General features: G+C 33.5%; 1 protein-coding gene across 1 annotated transcript in view; it reads right to left on the bottom strand.

The window, feature by feature from the left end:
- The window catches only part of LOC149788784 (uncharacterized), a 56,806-nt gene extending 37,753 nt beyond the window's left edge, over positions 1–19,053 (bottom strand). The window contains exons 1-7 of the mRNA XM_089974905.1: positions 18,915–19,053; positions 13,720–13,858; positions 11,169–11,274; positions 8,515–8,696; positions 2,822–3,013; positions 1,974–2,102; positions 1,094–1,193 (exon numbers count right to left, since the gene is read on the bottom strand). Of these exons, the coding sequence (XP_089831031.1) occupies positions 1,094–1,193; positions 1,974–2,102; positions 2,822–3,013; positions 8,515–8,696; positions 11,169–11,274; positions 13,720–13,777 (767 nt within the window). The 5' untranslated portion in view covers positions 13,778–13,858; positions 18,915–19,053. The remainder of the gene's footprint in view (positions 1–1,093; positions 1,194–1,973; positions 2,103–2,821; positions 3,014–8,514; positions 8,697–11,168; positions 11,275–13,719; positions 13,859–18,914) is intronic.
- Positions 19,054–20,913: the final 1,860 nt, after the last annotated feature.

Here is a 20,913-nt window from a genome sequence, read left to right as displayed (position 1 = left end):
TATCATCAAAATATATTTGTTGTTGCACCAGTGTATTTATATCAAGCCATAAGTTTTAAGAGATAAAAAAATATTCTTAACTTTTAATGTGTTAAATGTTGGAGGTAAGTAATGTTTGTGGGCAAAATAACCAGGTAATTACTTGTATATTGTATGAAACCCAACTGCAGGCAGGACAAACCAATGATGCACTATTCTCGTCCATTATGAGTTTCATTTGCCGCATAAAAGACGAGGCAAGTGTATGCCATTGTGGTGTATCTTTGAGTAAGTTATTTCCATCTGGTTGGATGATGCAAATGGAATCCTTGCTCAAAACTGGTCCTAGTGGATTAATCATCACTTGTGATGATCTACAAAAACTTTGGAGAATCTGGGCATTTGGTGACGAGACTAAAAGTAAAAAAGGCAAACATATGCCCCATCCATGGAATCGGAAGTTTCCTTCATGCATGAACATGGTAGTCAAGGAAACTGATGGACAGAGAGAATGACTGACACATATAATACTTAATACTCCTTCAAGGTTATGGTGGGTCATAAAACAGTGTACCGTAAAAGAATTCCAATGCAATATATGCTTCTGGAAAAACTGAAACATCTTCTTTAGTGTCACTATTCCTTTAAAAGTTTATTTATCTTTCTTAAATAACAATCCATACTTAAGTATTTAATGAAAATTTAATGAAATCTGCAAATATTATGCCGTTGCTGTTGTAGGGTTTTACGCCTTTTTCACCACAGTTTTGGAGATATTCCTTCTCTTGTCCAAACACAGAAACATCATATCAGAATTAAATTACTTAGCAGTGCATACCAAGCTAGAAACAGGATAAGCTGCAGGTTAAATGGAATGTTGTGCAACTGTCAACTGATGAGTGCTCAATGATGGAGAAACTAAATTTATGCAAGCTTAACTTGTACAAAAGTAATCTGCCAAAAACTGTAAATGAAAACGCTCTGCAAATGAATGACATGAATAAGCCCAATTTTTAGCAAATTAAACTCGGAATACTGTGAACTGAGCAACATAATAGGTCTCATAACCTCTTCTGGCATAAAGAGAAATTTCAGACCTGAAGCTTTCACTTACTTTCCAGCGAAAATGCACAGAAGAGTGGCCTTCGATCCAACGGTCCCTTCAACTGATTTGGAATATTTCAAGATGGGTTTGGAGGTCACTTCAGCAGGAACTAAAACAGAGCAAGAGCAAAATAGAAAATTGTGGTGAACCTTGCCATAATGTCCAAAGATTAAGCACGCGTGTCAGATTGAATTGTCTCAAGTTAATATGGATTCTTCCAATTTATAAGCAAACTCTATCAAGTAGTTTTGGGAAGGTAAGGAAATGAAAATCTTGAAACATAAGCTGATTGTCTTAGCTTCCAATCTGTCTTAGTTTCCAAATTTTATTCCCAATATGATGAAATTGCGTCAAAGGGTTAAGACTTAATATAAAAATTAAAAACATTACAAAAATAATAACACTGATATCATATTATACTTAGTCTGATTTACCATTTTTAACAAAGTACACTGAAGCAAAGTCAACTTCAAAATAAAAATATAGATGCTATAAGAAAACTTGACTTGCATTCTGTTTATGTCATTTTCAAAAAAGTATTTCGATATTCAGTGAATTTATTTCAACTTTCAACCACCATATAAAATCAATGGTATATCTGACAGCTGACCACAAATATGGTGGCTGATGATGTTATTTGGGAACCATCTATTGGAAAAATGACACATAGTTGCTGTATATCTGTAACATACCATGTCTGATTAAAATCTAGAGACTGCAGGACAAAGACAAACCAAAATTATACATATTCATGTCCAAAGCTTGGAAATGCAGAACTAATGATAATACTTGAAAAAAAAAAAAATAATAATAATGATAATAATAATAATAATAATAATAATAATAATAATAATAATAATTAGTATTAAAAATGGGAGATAACTCTTACCTTTTTGAACATTCAAAATGATTTTTTCCAAGGATACAGCCTTGATACTGACAACACTGTTAAACAGCTGGCATCTGTAAGGGTTATTTAAGTTGTCTATAGCCCTCACAAACAAAAAATGAAGAGTTCCTGCCAGTAGAAAAGGTCATCACTTTATCAAAATGAGCAATACAGACACAGTAGAATCAAAAGCGATCAATCTCATCAACTTAATTTACTAACATGAATGTAATCCGACAGAATGAATGGAACCATTAACATGGCTTTTGTTTTACATTTTCTGCACAGCTTGTAGATTATATTTCTTTGCAATTAATGATGAGTGAAAAATATAAATGATTTGACATGTTTCAGAGTTAACTGGTAATAAGCATATGTATAAAATTATATTATTACATCATAAAATCTTACTAGATTTTGCAATATAGTTGGGATGAAATGCCTTTAAATTCATCAAGAGGAAATGGACTTTATCCAGTCCCATTGCACAATGTTCTGACATAATACAGTATTTCATTTTGCAGATTGTGTTTTGCGTTTCCAGCATTAGACAAAATATTTGAACAAACATCAATATGTCAACAATGGCAGCAGACTAGAGCATCACCCATACATAATATCAGAATTTAAGGTAAAAACACAGCAGGCATAAAAATTAAAAAAATTCAGGAGTATCATCGCTACTACTAAATACTATTTCAAAGAAAACTCCTGTGGAAACAAAGAAACACTTCTCAAAACCATTAACATAATGTAATACATGGTGAATTTTCCAAAGATAAAGCATTTTAAGACATTTTAAGAAACCATTTTTAACATACACAAATTCAAAAACAAAATCCTATTACCATCAGCATCTTGAACAATTCTACGTTTATCCTCTAGAGTCGTTGGAAAAGCAGTGTTATCACCAGTGCCAACTAACCAGTCTAACTTTGATGCTGGCACACTGCTGGGCTGATCTTCACATGGCATGCTGAAATATGAATATTCATTCACAATTGGGTTGCTTGTCCTTGCTTGATCAAAACCAGTGAGAGCTGAAATTATAGGTATAGTCAAAAATTTATTTAAATGAATTGAAAATATTGCTGTTGATTACTGGTGCAGTATCAACAGTTTTAGACAATAATAAATGTAATTAGAAAGTCAACATTAAATTTACATAAGTGGCATCAAATAGGTGCTCAGCATGCCATAACTCAGATTAAATACATCAATTATTTCCTACTCATAATTCCCACCATTTTCTTGAAGAGACATTTCCAGGTTTTTTTCCAGGATGAAATTTTTTCTTCAGGATTTACATATAACTGAATGGAATTAAAGGACATTTTTGCTTATAAGACTTGCATTTATTAAATCAAAAGAAGTTCATATTTTAAGACTATCCCTAAACATCCGAGTCAGATATGTGACCGTACACTAAACTACAGCATGAATAACACGAAAAAGCTTCATGATTGCATATTTATATAAATTGGCAGGTGAAGTCATTTGAATATACATTTAAAAAAGTCTATCTTAACTTTCCTTAACTGCACTAAGGTGTTATCAGAAAACAATAACATAATGAGAATAATTTAGTTTATTTTCATTTTAAACATTTAATATGAAAGAAATCTGTATCCTGTAAAAAAAATTGAACCCTGAATTAATCTGTGTCAACAAAATCCAGAACTAAAGATTTTTCAAAACAACCTACTGTGTTTATCGCATACGTTTGGACATGAAAAAATATTTTTTTTTCATGTCCCAGAGCTTATGGTGACTTTTTATAACTACATCATGTGTTCCAAGGAAAGGAAATAAACTGTGTTCAATTTGTGCCTCAGCCCTCTCGCCACCACCACAACCGGCCACATTGCATGCATCCATAGTGTTATTGCTTTCATCAGACAACACAACACATTGGTCATTGAAGTGAATATTGAGAAACCAATGTTTGTTTGTCTTCAAAAGTTTGAATGTCATGTGAATACAAACTAGATCATGCAAAATCACATACGAATGAGAGAAAAGTATCAACCGCACCTGCCATTTATGTGTGACACGGTGTAAGGTACAAAATAACCAAGAGTGTATTATATCCAGGATGACAATATGACAATATCTCGCAAACTAAAATCATTATTAGAAATACATTCACTTAGTACAAATGACAAGCTTTTTGATTCCATGGGTTACAAAAAGTATTATTAAAGCAAGTTAATGCAGTGTATACTATTTATAGTGAGGAACTCGAATCCCGTTTGTGTCAATTACGACTATAGATGGCCTAAGAAAGTCCAGGTCTTGAATAAGCACACCTTGAAACATCCATAAACTACATGTTTGAACTTACCGGTAGGATATCAAATTCAAAGGTTAATTTATTACAAAGCAAGGCGACTCCGGAAGCAGACCTTGGATTCCTCTTAGCGTGGAGATTTTTTTCTAACTACACATGGAAGTCAACTTTTATTTCTTTTTACTGGTTTTCACAAGGACTTTAAAAATAAAGAGAAACAATAACACACATTGAAACGATAGCTTCTCACATTTACACAGAACGTGATTCTTTGTCATAATGGTTTTCACATACATAGCAAATAGAAAGGGCAATAAAAATAAAATAAACCACATTATAGATCTCCGCTATTATAGATCAGTTTGTAGTGCGATACTCAAATAGTAAAGAGACCTTGCCTCATGCATGGAAAGAAAATGCATTGCCTAAAGTTTCACCTCAGAGGACCATATTTCGACCATTAAAGAGTGCTAGAGGAGTGTGATGTAAAAGAAAATGAACAAACTGCATTAATCACACAATGAAGACCCTATTCAGGAGACGAAGCCAACAAAAATTAAGACGTCAAGTGAGGGCATTGCAAGCGTTTTACATTAAAGCAAAAAGAGGAAGTTGTAAATTTCACAAAATTGCATGGAATTCGAGTAACAGCAAGACATTTCAAAATACCCAAATCGACTATTGCAAACTGGACAAAAATAATGTTTCTCAGCAGCTGAATGAATGGGGACATTTAGCAAGGAGTGGGAGACTAATATTCTATGGCAATGAGTTAGATGGAAAAAATGCAAAGAGGGTTCTCATCCAATGTGATCTGCAGATCCCTGTTAGTGTGGACACTATATGCGCTGATGCCAAGAAATTTGTGTCAAGTGAACATCCAGAAATTGAGTTTCAAGCCAGTCGGAACTGGGCGACAGGTTATTTTAAAGCGACACAACCTTGTGTTTCATTCACAGACAAAGATGCCCAGCATCTCAAAAAAATTTGGAGGAGAAAATAAAATTATTTCACAAATTCATAAAGGCAAGAAGAGAAGAAGACGATTTCAAAGACAAGATTATAATTAACATAGATGAAACTCCATTGTACTTTCATCTCATTCCCAGACAAACCATCAAGAAAAAGGTGTTAAAAGTGTGAGAATTTGCACGACCAGTGCGAATAAAAAGCATCTAACCTTAGTACTTGCAGTTTCCGCTGCAGGAATGTGTTGCCACCAATGATAATTTTTCGTGGTGTGAGGGAGCTAAAAGATATTCAGGTACCAAAAGGATGAATCGTATGTGTGAAGGTTGGGTTAATTATTGAGGTGATGCTGCGGTGGATTAAAGAGATATATCTATTGTATACAGGAAAGGAAATATATCTTTTAGAGATAATTCATTCTGGGCATATATTACAGATTCTGTAAAACAGGTTTTGAAAAAGGATAACACGGTGCCTGCAATTGTTCTGGGTGCATGCACCTCCAAGCTACAGCCACTAGATGTCAGTGTAAATAAACCTTTCAATTCCGACATGAGGAAAAGCTGGACAAATTTTATTTATAAAGCAGCAGAGGGCCTTTCCAAGAAAATGACAACACGTCTCGTATTAAGAGTGCAGATAAAAAATAAGTTAGATTTTAAAAGCAGTCGAATCACTTTGGGACAAACCAGATCTGTTCCGAACATCATTTAAAGTTTCTGGTATTAACAATAACTTGAATGGATGTGAGAACAAGATCATAAGAGACACTGAATGTGATGGCAGTGACAGTGAAGATGACAAATTTGATAGATTGGAGCCTGAGGAGGTTGAGTGGGCAATTACGAATGTAAACAGATTGAAGTATTTAAATTAAATATATTAGCAGCATTCAGGTTTGTTCAGCAATACTTGGATTAAGCCAGATATCACTGCTGTGCAAAGATGTTAGGTTCGGAATTAGTACGTTTATCACTCACTCTGTACAGTCACTATCTACCGGTATCTCTATCTTTCTTCCTATACCTCTGAATATATTTTTATGTAATTACAGTGAATAATTTATCGAACAACACCTGTATGAAAGCAAAGGGAAAAATAATTTTATTTTCTCACAAATTGCAATTATTATAATCCTTACATCTTTAATCAGCTAAGAGACGATACAAAACTACAGGGTTCATAACCTTTGGTGTGACAAAATTCAAGGACATTTCAAGGACCCATTGCACTTTAGGTATGTTTATCAATCAATATTTAAAGGATTAGTGAGAATGTTGTAATTTCCAGACAAGTGGCTTCCTAATTAATGTGCAATAGACTTTAAAACTGAGAGGAAAAAATAATCTTAGGAGAATAACAACACATTATCACTAAGAAAAACAAAGAAATAAAATCAAACAAGAAATATAGATTACAAAGCAAATAAGGTTCAACAACAAAAATGGCTGGGCCTATTGTGAATCTAAGACACCTGCTATATGACTGATGATACCCCAAAAATCAGATGAGATGCATAAATGCACAACACTTACAAACAAAAATCAAAGTGAAATGTGTTAGCTCTTGCAGAAAAATACATAGATAAATTTTTCATAATCTTAATGCCAAGTACACGTGTTTATCCTTTTGGGGTGTGTGAATGCAGCCTCCTGAATTTTTGGTAGCAATCAGAGTTTACGGAGATTGCTGAAGCCAACCTTCTCTCTCCGACACACTTCATGATACACTTCTGCCAACCTCATATATATCAATTTGCATAATGTATGCATACCTGAAGTTGTCCACAGCAAACAAAACTGATTTCTGGAATAACTTTGATGCAATATATGATGCATTCACAATATATTTAAAAATCATCTGCCGCAAAAGTATGTCACATGCTGCCGAATCTAATTTGTCATATCTGCTGTTGATTGATCTCTCATTGAAATTTTACAGGTACATTTACAAGTAGATGAAAGTACATTGTGTAGAAAGCCGTCTTTCCGTCAACAGGCATACGGACATAATTTACACCCAAATTCACTAATTTTAGATCATATGCCAAACATCATAAGTTTGGATGTGCAATAAACTCAGAGTGTAACCATTTTTGTGTGTATTTTTCATTATCCTTTGTTTCGATACATGATCTAATGGTAAGAAATGAAACTTTTATACATTTGTCTCTCAATTAATTTTAAATCTTTTATGGACCGAGACTTATTTTCGAATACTTTTTATAGTAAAACAATTTTCAGGTACTCTGCAAGAAGGAATCAAATTTCAAGTACTTTTTAAGGTATCATGCAAACCCTGACTACAAAATTGATAACGAGACAGATTTGTCAAGTAGAAAGGATATGTCAACATGTTAGTCATGTGATACGAATAAAGCATCACTGACACATGCTCCATGTTTTTAAATCTTTTCATATATTTATTCTTGGAATAAATATATAGAGAATTTTGTGTTCTTTCACTTTCTTATTACAAACAGTCTGCAACATTCCTTTAAAATTTTTCAAGTTTTCTATATCTTAAATAAGTTAATTTGTTGATATCATGTGAAAAGTGGACCTCAAATGTTAGGTTGTGAGGTATGTGTACTTGTGTGACCCGGTCAAATTTTATCAATGCTGTAGTTTCACCTCATATTTCAGCAGATTAGGAACATTGTAATACTCTTAATTTCTGAGAAAAGAAATACTCTTCCTCTCAGTTTCATGCAGGTATGACAATGCAGCAGCAATTTCACTTGACCACCTTGTATCATCAAGTGGTTGGAGAAAATTCTTGTTTTTATTCCCAAATTTCATCAACATCTACAAAATTCAAGGTTTGTTCACTGTCGGGAAAACTTGGCATCATTCTCTCTACTATCACTCTATTTATTTTTTATGGACAAGTTTCAGCCTAGTCTGACTTTTCACAATTTGCAAGAGTAACAAATCCACAAACTCCACCTATCTAACCAACTTGTCATTCTTCACTGAAAAACAACTATAAATGCAATATTTAGAACTTCATTTCTCAACAGCATGGCATTTGTAATATCAGCCCTGAATTTGTTGATAATAGTGTTGCAACAAATAAATCTTCCATTTTTCATAAAATATATCCTAAGCACAGACATGGATATACTAATCCTGGTTCATCAACTGGGACAAGTTTACAACTCCACTAAAAATGTTCAATTCTTTGTTGGACCTATTTATGAGTCCCGTCAATATTAAAAATAAAGAAATAAAGAAAATCTTCCAAGTAAAGCTAGACAGAGGGAGTACAAATTAGACTTACATCCAACTCTGACTTCCCAAAATCCTGACAGTGCTGTTCCCTGGTTATTTTGAGCAAAACACTGGTATGTCCCCTCTCCACCTACAACTGTCACATGTTTGAGTCTTATGACACCTGTGTTTGAATTAATTTCATACTGTGCATCATTTGTCAGTGCAATTCCATCCTTTTTCCAGATGTACCTGTAAAAACGTCAAATTAATGTTAGTACTTATAAAATGCATCAAAACCTAATATTTGAACTGGATACTGAAGTTTATTTGTTTTTAAATTCCTTATTATTAATATAAATGAATTTAATCTTCAATGGTTTCTTCCATGTTTATTATTGTTACGACTCTATGGTCACAAAATAAGTAACAGAAAGAAGCAAAACCTACAAGACTTGTGAAATTTAATAACAGACTTAATTATCAAATCATATATGAAAAACTTGCAGTATTAATAAAGTTAAAAAGCCCGAAATGAACTGGATGGCCAAACATCATGTCAATATGGTATCATCCAGTACTCCTTCAAACAATTCACAACAGTTCCAAATGATATCATAGTCTAAATAATGAGAACTTTCTATCTCCAGCAACACGATAAATGAGAATGACTCCAAAATCAAAATGAATCTGATTCTCACTTGTCACCTTAAGTACACCTAATAGTAAGACTATATTCACAAAAATGCCCAGGTGACAGATCATACTACTCATCTGCCTAGTCATGTGACCTAACACTACTAATGATAAGTAACTGAATTCTTCCAGAAACATCAAAACCCCATCAGCCAATAAACATTAAGTATTATTATTATTAATAACTGTCAACACATGTGTGAAAATCAATTTATAAATCTTATGTAATATTATTCTCTTAAGAGAGTCAAGTCACATGGGTAAAACTAAAGATATACTGTACAATTTACAGCCATGAATACAAATTATAAAAATCTAATAAAATCATATGCCAGGGGTTACAAGAAATATAGATATACAAAGCATTATGCTCTATATTTCGATGCAGCATTGACGGAAAGGAAACTAATATGGTGTTTTTACTCACTGTAACATTTCAAAGGCAGGATAAATAATAGACGGCCTAGGCATATCCCAATGCAATGTCAATCTTGTTCCATCAACATGAGTTGGAACAAAATACATAATATGTAGTTCTGTCCACAAGTATGAGATGTACACATTAGGTACCTGTACATTAAAATCTACACTGTTCAACCTGAGTTTTCAAACAAACTGTCATAATCTGCTGGTACATTCTATTAGGGTATGACAGATCTAAGCTGTGGTGTCAAGGTGAACATTGCGGCGGTTGAACAAGTAATGAATTACAGTGGTACTTGTTTACCAAGAGATGTCAATATTTCAGAATATAAAGACTGAGCATGGTTGAGAGACAGCAGTGAAATGGCACATCAAGTGAAGGGAGTGTCAGAAAATGGTGCATATTTGTTATTTTTGGAGATATAAAAGACCTTAGTGCCAATGAATCAGATGTTTTATTTTTACTTACCAAACGCACTTAGTTTAGCAACTGCACTTTTATAAAGATAACAAAATCATTTCTCAAAATGCAAGGAAAAACCTCTTAATATGATAATATTTAAACACATCTAGGAAGAATAAAATAGATATGCAAAGAGGTACCCAATCAACTCCTTTGTCCTTAATATTCAACCTATATTTCTGTTTGCTACATAGTTTTGATGTTTTCCTAATTAATGAACACATTATAAAAATGATGTCTGTTTAATGATACAAAAAAGCCAAATGATTTCAAGCAATTAAAAAAGATCTTTCTGTATTTTAATCAAAGCTCAAGATTGTTTTCTCTCGGAAAGATGGCCTAATTCTCTGAGATGCTCTTATCAAATCAGCTGTTGGCATTAATGTTATACCAACACTGATCAAATAGTTGCTTAGATAGCATGGTCATCGTATTATGGTACTTAAAACTATTGTCAAATTATGTCAACATTTAAAAGTTGGGATTAAAAACTCATTTAATATGGTTCATGAATATAACTCTGCCTGATTGCCTCACCATATCAGCGTGTCACGTCCAACGTGTTTCTTCCCCAGGGCTTTTTAATGTAGCTTTAACAAGTTATATCATATCACTATGTCTGCTTATAGTTTGAAGTGAAGACAGACAAGCCACATTATCCTGACACCAGGCCAACCAGCCCTAACACTAAACTCTTAATGCTGAGCAAGGTAGTTGCTAGTACCGTTTTTTAAAAGTCTTTAGTATGACTCCACGAGGTTTCAAACCAGTGACCTCCTGGATCAGAGGCAGACACTCTAACCACTTAGGCCACTCCCAGCATGTACTGATTTGTCAAAATCTGCACTGCTGTTACCTGTGTTTTCTAACATACGTTCATGATTAGTTTCTTTATGCGGTGACACACCTGGTACAGGCTAATAACTGGAAAGGTGAACAGCATGTCAGCATTGACAAGTAAAATATTACAGAGGTACTTGTATACCCACACATATCAAAGTAGTGCTCATATAGACCAGATACAATACTCTGGTACATTTGGACCAATGACTACATTGGAACTCACATTTACCCTCAAAGATCAAGGTGGTTCCAAACATTTTTATACCCATTTATCACTAACATAGCACAGTGATACTTACGTGGGTTTAGGATCTCCTCCAGCCTGACACTTTTCTGTTGCACTACTGCCTGGCTTGACATATTGTGTGTTGAAAAAAGTTGTTAACATATTAGGAGGGACAGCCCCTGTAATGAAAGGGGAGAATGAAATTTATAATAATGTGTGCAAAAGTTTCCAAGAGTATTTCTCTTTTTCCTCTCATTTATAATAATAATTGTAGTCACATTGTCATGGTGACCAAGAAAAGCGAATGGGTTGCAGCACACTAGTAATGATAGTTTCCTGCACTGTCCTATGATTATGCACTCTATTTCTGGAATTAGGTAACTTTATTCATCCATTTTCCACAAAGCATAACATACCAGTAGAGAAATTGCTGAAATGAATCATCAATATATCAATAGCTTTGCTGTAACGATACACAAGAGACAGAAAATCGATACAAATGATACCTATCATATGCAAAATATTTTAGTCTCCACCAGTCATGGATAATTATTATTAGCCTGCCTTATTCGTCTTTAAAGTTAGAATCCCTCTGAAACAGCATCTGCTGTAACATGCACTAATAAAAACGAGACTATTGAGAATACGTGCTCGCTCTCTATAGATTAACACAAGGTGACATGGTTTGTCATTTGCTCCACCTGTCCATGCTAATTATCATAAAAAGCAGCATGTTCAGCATCAATGAATCTGAATTGTGTGGAGAGGAAATAATGGAATATTCTGACCTCGTAGATGTACAAAAAGAATTTGCAATACAAATGGATGGAAGCTGTTTACAATAGCGATAACAATGAGTACTTCGAAGGCTTTGAACTTCCTGCTGTGTACTACACACTAATTTCATCAATGACCTAAATATCTTGAGTGGATGGTAATGTTTGCAAATGTTATGAATACATAGCACAAGTATTTGATGATCTTGAACACCTCTTGAATATGTTCAGCTATTTTATAGTGCCTACGTTATTGTAGAAATATCAAGATTTTCAAACATGACCTAGCACCTCAAACAAGAGACAGCCTAAAATCAACACAGAGGTGCTTGGACTTGTGTCACATTATCTAATTGGCCTTGTATGATAAATATACCCAAATTTTGTCAATTGATTAAATATCGATTGGATTGTAACATTCACAAATTTTGAAGCGCATAGGCCCAGCACCTCTTGAATATGTTAAAATAGTGTGCATCGACTATGTAATTTTAGAAAGAGTGAGAGTTTCTTATATGACTGAATACGTTAAGCGAGAGACTGACCCATATCAACATAAAGGTGATTGGAGTTTTGTCACATTATCTGCGTTGACCTTTTATTGCATTTAGATATTGATGCAAGTTATGATCTTTCACAGAGTATTATTATATTGGCGAAAATGGGAGTTACGTCTGGCTTCCAGGATCCGATTTCAGATCAATTATATCACGTGACATACAATGTTAAATGTATTTCAATGACGATACAGGTAGAAGGTTTGCTAGTTAAACTGCCAAAATGACTGTCTAGTACATTCGTTATATTAGTTTCCTGTAAACATGGCCAAAGCACTTGTTCTTATTCATATTAATTGCCATCAAGACGACCATAAAATTGTTCATCTACGTTTCTTTACACCTGTAAAAATAGTGTTACCCTTATGTGGTTCTCCCTGAAATGTGGCATAATATTGCATATATTCAAGGCATGATTTATATGAACATGACACTGGATCTAAAAACAAACCAAATGTTACTCTATGAATGTTTCACTTAATATTTCTGATTCAAGAACGTAAAAATTACCTTCACCCTACCTTTTGATTTACCAGTATGATCACCTGTCTGAGACTAAACATGTTTGTGAACATATTTTCATCGACCTGAATAAGTATTCTTTACAATGATGTCAAACATGCATTCCTATCACAAGAAATAAAATATTTATATGTCAATTAAAATATATTGCCACCTTTTATGAAACTTGAAAGTTACTTAGTTTTGAAATTTAGTGTTCACTTGTAATTTCTAAGCTAAAGTTCTCTGAATAAATTGAAACCTCTGATGGTGGCCAAGTGGTAATTAGCAGGATTCACTTAGAAGAGGCAACTGATAATGATACATTATAATTTTATCTCCTGAAACGAAGTATGTAGAAATAATTATTTTCTGAAACGATTTATAGTTATCACCTCTAACCATTTGACCATATAATCTATAAATTGTATTAACATAAGTGAAATACAATAGTGAACATAAAACGAGAGATTCCCCTAAAACCACTTTTTCGTGGAGTCCAAGTTTTCTTTTAATCACAATGTATCTGACGTCTGACAATGTGTCTAAAAACCAACTGGCATATTCCATACCTTTAGTACAAACAGTGACAGAATATATTCAAGGTTAAATTGAGGTCAAGGACAGTTATTAGACATATATATTATAAATTCACTTTGTTGTTCAGACTATAGCAGCAAACAATTTGAAGAATCGGTGTCCAAGTTATTTTTTTTATATTTTATAAATTGTCATACCTTCTTGTAAAATTATTTTCACACTTCTTTATTCCACGGATTGCTCAACTTACCCATTACAAAGGTCAACAACATGAGGGTACATCCTGTCAGTGGAAATATAAAACCCATTCTGTCGCTTTCCTTCTTATCCCCAAGTGATCAAGCTCAGTATGGCTCTCTTCTCCGACTTTTAAACTCGTAGTGATTTATCTGGAAAAATTACCAAGAAAGCTATAGTAATATCATATAATATATTAGTTCACTAGAGTCTAAAATAAAAGTTGATCCAGCCAAGATGCTTTGTGTCATTTAACCAAGATATTAAATATCTTCAGAGGCAAATAAACTACCTTAGGGACCGGATGATTTCTGTGAACATTTTTAGGAAAATGCAAGTCTTTAAGTTTTTAAGTAATGGTGATATGGCATCTTTAATACTAGGAGACCTTCACACCAGTAAAAATACACAGATACGGACCAGATCATGGTATTACAGAGTTTATTTGACGAAATGTTTCTATTATTTGTTAAGTACTAATTTTGATGGAATTTGTCACGTCTACAAACCACAACATATTCATAGTACAGTGTGTATTAGTACGTATAATTTCAGACCTTGTCAGTCATGACCAACAGTAATTGCTACATTTATCTGCTGTCAAAATACACCATCACAAACTACAGTGTATACCTTCGCATTTAATATAAAGAAAATATTTCATTGACATAGTCTCAACCGTGTGTCAGCAGCTAGAGTATATGCATGGTTAAAATAAACCACATGTACAGCGTCAAAGTAGTGTTTTAGTTAATTGGGTTTACTCAAACATATCTCTAGTGTCATACATGATATATGCAATGATTACTCATATCCCGTTATAACACTCCATAACAGGCAAAACTCAGAATCACTGGCATATTAATAAAAGATTAGCGGCTTCGTCAAGCTATAGTGACAGTATTGTCCACTGTCAATGTTCCATTAAAAGGTTCACTATGCTAGTTTGGAACTTCTAACACAGAGTATTGTGTAGAGAACAAACAAGACACACAGTGGACAATCCGGTATGTTAAGGAATACACTGATTTTGTTTACTTCTTCACCATGAATTCATCTGTATCTCTTGTGTAAATCATTTCCTTCAATCTCATTAATGTAATATATCTGCATAACACACGATTTAATCGTTTCAATGAATTTGTATGTGACAATTTAATAGCGATAAGGAAAACTACTGTAAATATTTAGCAAAAAGAACATACGGCCATGTGACAGTACACAAACATAAAAGCCAGCATAAATAGCAAGCTCTATTCTATAACTGACAGGTCACTGGTGAATTCGCCCCATCCAAAAGACAAAAGGGTAATTTTCTCAACATTGCAGAGCTTTAATAAAAACATAATTGCAGGGATTGAAAACATGACGTACTATGTTCATTCATTTTATTGAATTGACTGTCCAATCATGAATTATGTTTTCTCAAGTCTAGAATAGACAATGGATTGCATACCATTATACCAGAATGCTCTAAGCAAGTGATCCCCATACCTTGGTCTCAGCTGCATCCATAATCAGCGTGCCTGACTTATAACATACAAAAATATATCCTGTGCTCAACAGTACCAAACGTTATAAATATCTTATGCAGGTAAACTAAAACATGTTAAAACATTTGTTTCCTATTATTCCTTTTATAATTAACTGCTTTTATCCAAGGAAGTGCCCTTTTTGTCCAAAGAATTGCATTATTATCCAATGAAATACCCCTTTATCCAATTAAATGCCCCTGTATCGAATGAAATACCCTGACATGCAGATCTCCATTGAAAAAAAACAACTAATAATTAACATTTTTTTTTGAGAATAATCACACGTTTTTAAAAAATCGTTTAGCCTTGCTTCCTGCACATTCCTGTCATGGGACAAATACTTTATCTTTGTTGGAGAAAAATATTTCTTGTTGTTTTTTGGGCAAAAAACTTACAGCTCTATAATATATTAAGGAAAATGCTTCTTAATACAAATACAGCAATATTAACTACTACATTTGCTTGCTTATACAACTATGAACTAAATAGACTTTGCTTTTAGATTTAGAAAACGCGAATGATATTAGAGTCAAGATAGTAGATAATTTATCTAATTAGCAAGAGTATCTTATATACATATTTTAACGAAATATATATTTTATTCTTGACAATCTTTGCCAATCCTTATACATAAGCTACATTTAACATTTATATTTTGAGGAAGAGGTTGAAACTGAGTGTGAGTCTGATCAGACATATTATAAGCATTAGTATGTTTTCCAATCAACTTCTAGACAACTCAATAGTGAGATATAAAATGTTTAGTTTATTGTAGGAAACACAGGTCTGTGTACCAGAAACAATCGAATCAGTTATAGAAATATGATATCAGGATGTCTCCTTTGAAGTCTGGTTTAGCTGATATATGTACAGCGGGGCAGAAATGGCTAGAGAGGGCTTTTGAATTTTAATTTGGTATAGTAACAAGAAATATGAAGCCTAGAAATTTATTTGTTTCCTCTACCAGCTAATTCCCCAATGCAGCTGCCACCTACCCTATACAGCTACAACAGTATGATAAGCCATGTTCATGCGTTTTATGTAGATTTTTGTCCAAGCATGAATTATGTTTTCACAAGTCTAGAACTGACCATGGTTTACAATCCATTTCAACAGAATGCTCTAAGCAAGTGATCCACAAAACTTGGTCTCAGCTGCATTCATGACTAATATACCCAACTTAAAATAAAACCTTTCATTCTGAGTTACATTTGTTTAATACAGGTGAAAAAAATTCATGTCAAAACAGTTTGGCCTATTTTAAATTTTACAATTACCTGCTTGCATCAAATGAATGTTCTTCCCCACTGCCATGCAGATCTCCATTACAAAATAGACAGACTTAAAATAAATAAATTTGTTTGAGAATAACCACACTCCTTACTTTTTAATAAACCGTTAGCTCTTGCTTCATGTATCTAAATGATGTCTTTTTTGTAGGAGAAAATATGTCCTATTGTATTGTTGAATCAAGGAAAATAATATTAACTACAAATACATCTATATTCACTAATACATGTGCTTGCTTAGAAATCATATCCAGCAATACACAACACAGACTTTTCTAACGTCGCATATTGTGGCTCACACAGGACAGATCCGGATATGCTGCATCATTATGTAATCTCAGATCCGGACCAAAGCAGTCTTACAAGTGAGTACATACTGTATATAGTGCAACCTCCTAACAAACAGCTCCCTTAAACAATTACCTGTTATATATGTAGGCAGTGCCTGATTTTCCCAAATATACGCTATACTCTGTGAATACATTTTATGAATTAATTAACGTAGCATTTATCTGTATAAATCAGAGAGGTTATTCAGTTGACTGATAAAGACACTCTGCACACATATCCCATGCATTTCCCAATACTTATGTTAAGGACTTGCAGTACTAATGAGACAGCATAAGTGTGTCTAGAAATGGCTATATATACAGTATAGTATGTATTGGTTTGTTGGGCCATAAATGATTAATACTGAGAAGTCACATTTGAGCAAAACTATTTTATGAGAACTTATCCTATCTGCAAATTAGGACAAGATTATATTGATTCAATTTTAGTATGTTTACTGACATGACTTGAGAACACTCGATACTTTCATATACATGCACATAATATGACATGGGTCATATAGAGCTATCCAAACCGAAAATTGCACCAAGGATGAGAAATATAGCTCGCATCAATAGCATCCAGAAATGTACTAAATTTTGAATATCAAGGTGTTTCCATATGTGTAATATGGGAGTTGAATTAGTACCTCAAGTCCCTATGATATCATCCATTCATCTGTCCATTCATCAACAGCTGTCATCTCACAGATCGTGGATCAAAATTCACAGTTTGAGAGATGATCTCCTCCAAAAGGGGTTAACGAGCAATCAATATTAATATAAAAATACAGTCACTGTTGTTTTCAGTATCTAGACAACAAGTGATGAATCGATACAAAATGATATATACAGTATTACATTACATGTTGGCAGATCTGGGTCTATGCAGTTTTGCCTTTGGACCCATATTTTAGTATAAGCTCAATACATTGCAACCTACATAACATACATCTCCCTTACATAATCAGCTGTCATATCTTGTCAGTGTCTGACTTTCCCAAATATACTCTTTACTCTTTCAATATATTTCATGCTATAATTTATCTACCCTATGCCTCATCAAATAGACATGTCCCTCAGGTGACTGGGAAAGACATTGCACATATAGCCCACACATTTTCCAATAATATTTTAATGATTTGCAGTACTCATCATACATAACAATTGCGAATCAGTCTAGAAACTGCTGTACATAAAACAAAGTATGTATTGGTTTCTTGGTCCATAAATGATTAATCTTGAAAAGTAAAATTTTAGTAAAAATATCTTCTGAGAACTTATATTACCTGTAACGATATAAAATTAAGTACAAGATTATGAGTATTGATGCAATGTTAGCACTTTTACAGAGATGACATGATAACACTCAATAATGAACGTAGCAACTGATTAATTTGTTACAAAATTGGTAACACATTTCATAAACATGTACAAAAAAAATGACGTAGGTCATATAATGTTACCCACACTGAAAATTGCACCAAGGATGAAAAATATAACTCTGATCAGGAGCACCCATAAATTTCAACTTACTGAAAGTTTAGTATCAAGGTTTTTCATTATGTTTAATATGGGAGTTAAATTAGTATCTCATGTCTTAAGATACCCTCCATCCATCTGTCCATTCATCTGCATCTCTCATCTCCCAAATCATGGATCAATATTTAGATTTTGAGAGAATAAACTCCTCTAAATAAGGGTGAATGATTAATCAATATAACAATGCAATAACAGTTTTTTCCGTATCAAGTCAAGAAGTCATAAATTGGTAAAAAATGATAAATATATACATTATTCAAGTCACTTTGTAATTCAATAGTAGTATATATTTGATACTTGCCTTTCTTTTCAAATTTAAAACTCATCCACAAAGCTGTTGCAGATATGCACTCATTGCCTGATTGTAATAAACAAATAACGAAGAAAACAACTATTGTCAGCAACCACTTGCTGTCTCCAAGTTGACACAAGGTGACTAACTCAAGGACAATTAGGTAAATTATGCCTCTATTCGTCACACAATTTTGAGTACGTTAGGTGTTAAAAACTTACCAGACTTGTATATCTGTGGTTATGCCGTAAGAGAATCAAGAGATGTTACCACAAAGCGTTGTTTCTGAGGGTCTTACTGCTTTGCTTCTTTCTCACTAAACAATGATAACAATGTCAGCGGTTTTCATAACATTACATCATTCCCGGGTTATACTGAGGAAGGATCTGCCTTTCACGCCTCCACTGACACAGACATAATTCGCGTATCCGACTTTCGAAGCTGAAAGCGACATTATTTATAATAATACAATTTCTTCTTTAATCTATTTCCGTTTAAAATCTTACTGCAATAAAAACAGTGAGTCATCAATACCTTGAACAGTGAGTCCTTGTTCAGCTTAATCATGGTCATATCCTATCAAGTTATGAGTGCATCGCCAACAAACGATATATATATATATATATATATATATATATATATATATATATATATATATATATATATATATATATACATATATACATACATATATATACATACATATATATAGATATATATATATTTAGCTATATATATATATATATATATATATATATATATATATATATATATATATATATATATATATATATGTATGTATGTGTGTGTGTGTGTGTCTGTGTGTGTGTATGCTGATACGTTGAGAGTCTAAACGAACGAACGACACAACTCCTATATAAAAGGGTTTATAGGTAAAACGTGGATAAAAAAGTATGACAACAACTGAAATGGTCAGGATCTAAGTCGTCGAAACCCTCCTGAGATCAAAGATAGATGACTGCGCGAAGCTTAGTAATCAACAAATTGTTAGATATTCTCTCTATCCATCTCTCCAACAACAAATCAGTGGAATATATAAAGAAAATTAGACAAATAATATAATTGTCGTCGGTAGGAAAATGGCTTCACAACTTCAGACAAGCGTACGCGGTGGTTATAATTCCGATGTTGATTAAAATCTGATTAGTCAACGCTTTAATGTGGTTGCAATGCAAACGATGGAATTATTCCTTTGTCCAACTTACGGCCCATATTTAGTAGTGTATTATGTTCTGCTTATATAGTAAGTCACGTGATGCTTCATAAATCTAGATCTGTACCAACGAACTTTTTTGATGTTTCAGTAGCTTACCTTATTTGCATGCTTTTAAGGAGGAGGGGGTCAGGAAGACTGGACTCTACATTTACTAGAATAATGTTTTTATTCGATCATGTTCTTAAGAAGTGTTCCGAAATCAACGTTTTGATTATTTAATATATATGAGAATGGTATATGGCACATACACCACACCTATGTTGCGGAAACCAGACCTCATAGTAACATTGAGGCATGACATGGCTGGCGTTGTTAATTGTGACAGTTAATACAAAGGTTTTTAGTTAGATCTAAGATCATTATGTTTTCGACTTAATTATTCTTCTTTTGGCCTAAAGCATAACAACTTGTCTCAATAATTCTCATCGTTATTGGTCTCAATTAAATTGCCATACCAAGAGTTGGAAGGACGAACCAGCATAACATTGTGACATTGGGAAGAAGGCGTTTCATGTGCGCGTACCGTTTGGCCAACGTAGACCGTACAGTAGGTCAATGAGAAAATTGATTGTGCCGTCTTTGTATTCCAGTAAGAAATATTAACTAAACTACGTGCTTAGTGTAATCCAATCATAATTATATATATGGGGTGTGTACATGCATGTGCATGTGTGTGTGTTCCTTACCCTGATCTGTCTTTTTTCTTTATGTTTTCATTAAAACAAATGAATTTTGATATATCGTCTATCGTGAAATGAATTTTGTACATGGTATAATTATATGTTTGTTTGCTGAGCCTCTGATGATAGTCTGTCTACCTATTGCTGATTCTCATCCTCATCAACTCACACGTAAAGAACGATACGTCTGTCTATCTCGTGCTGATTCTCATCTCCATCAACTTACACGTAAGGAACGTAAGTCTGTCTACCTCGTGCTGATTCTCATCCTCATCAACTTACACGTAAGGAACGTAACCCCGT

Source organism: Sinohyriopsis cumingii, chromosome 11, assembly GCF_028554795.1.
Source record: "Sinohyriopsis cumingii isolate HCF-2022 chromosome 11, ASM2855479v2, whole genome shotgun sequence".
NCBI classification, from domain to species: Eukaryota; Metazoa; Mollusca; class Bivalvia; order Unionida; family Unionidae; genus Sinohyriopsis; species Sinohyriopsis cumingii.
The sequence above is the reverse complement of the archived record's forward strand: the minus strand, read 5'-3'. Positions and strand labels throughout refer to the sequence as shown.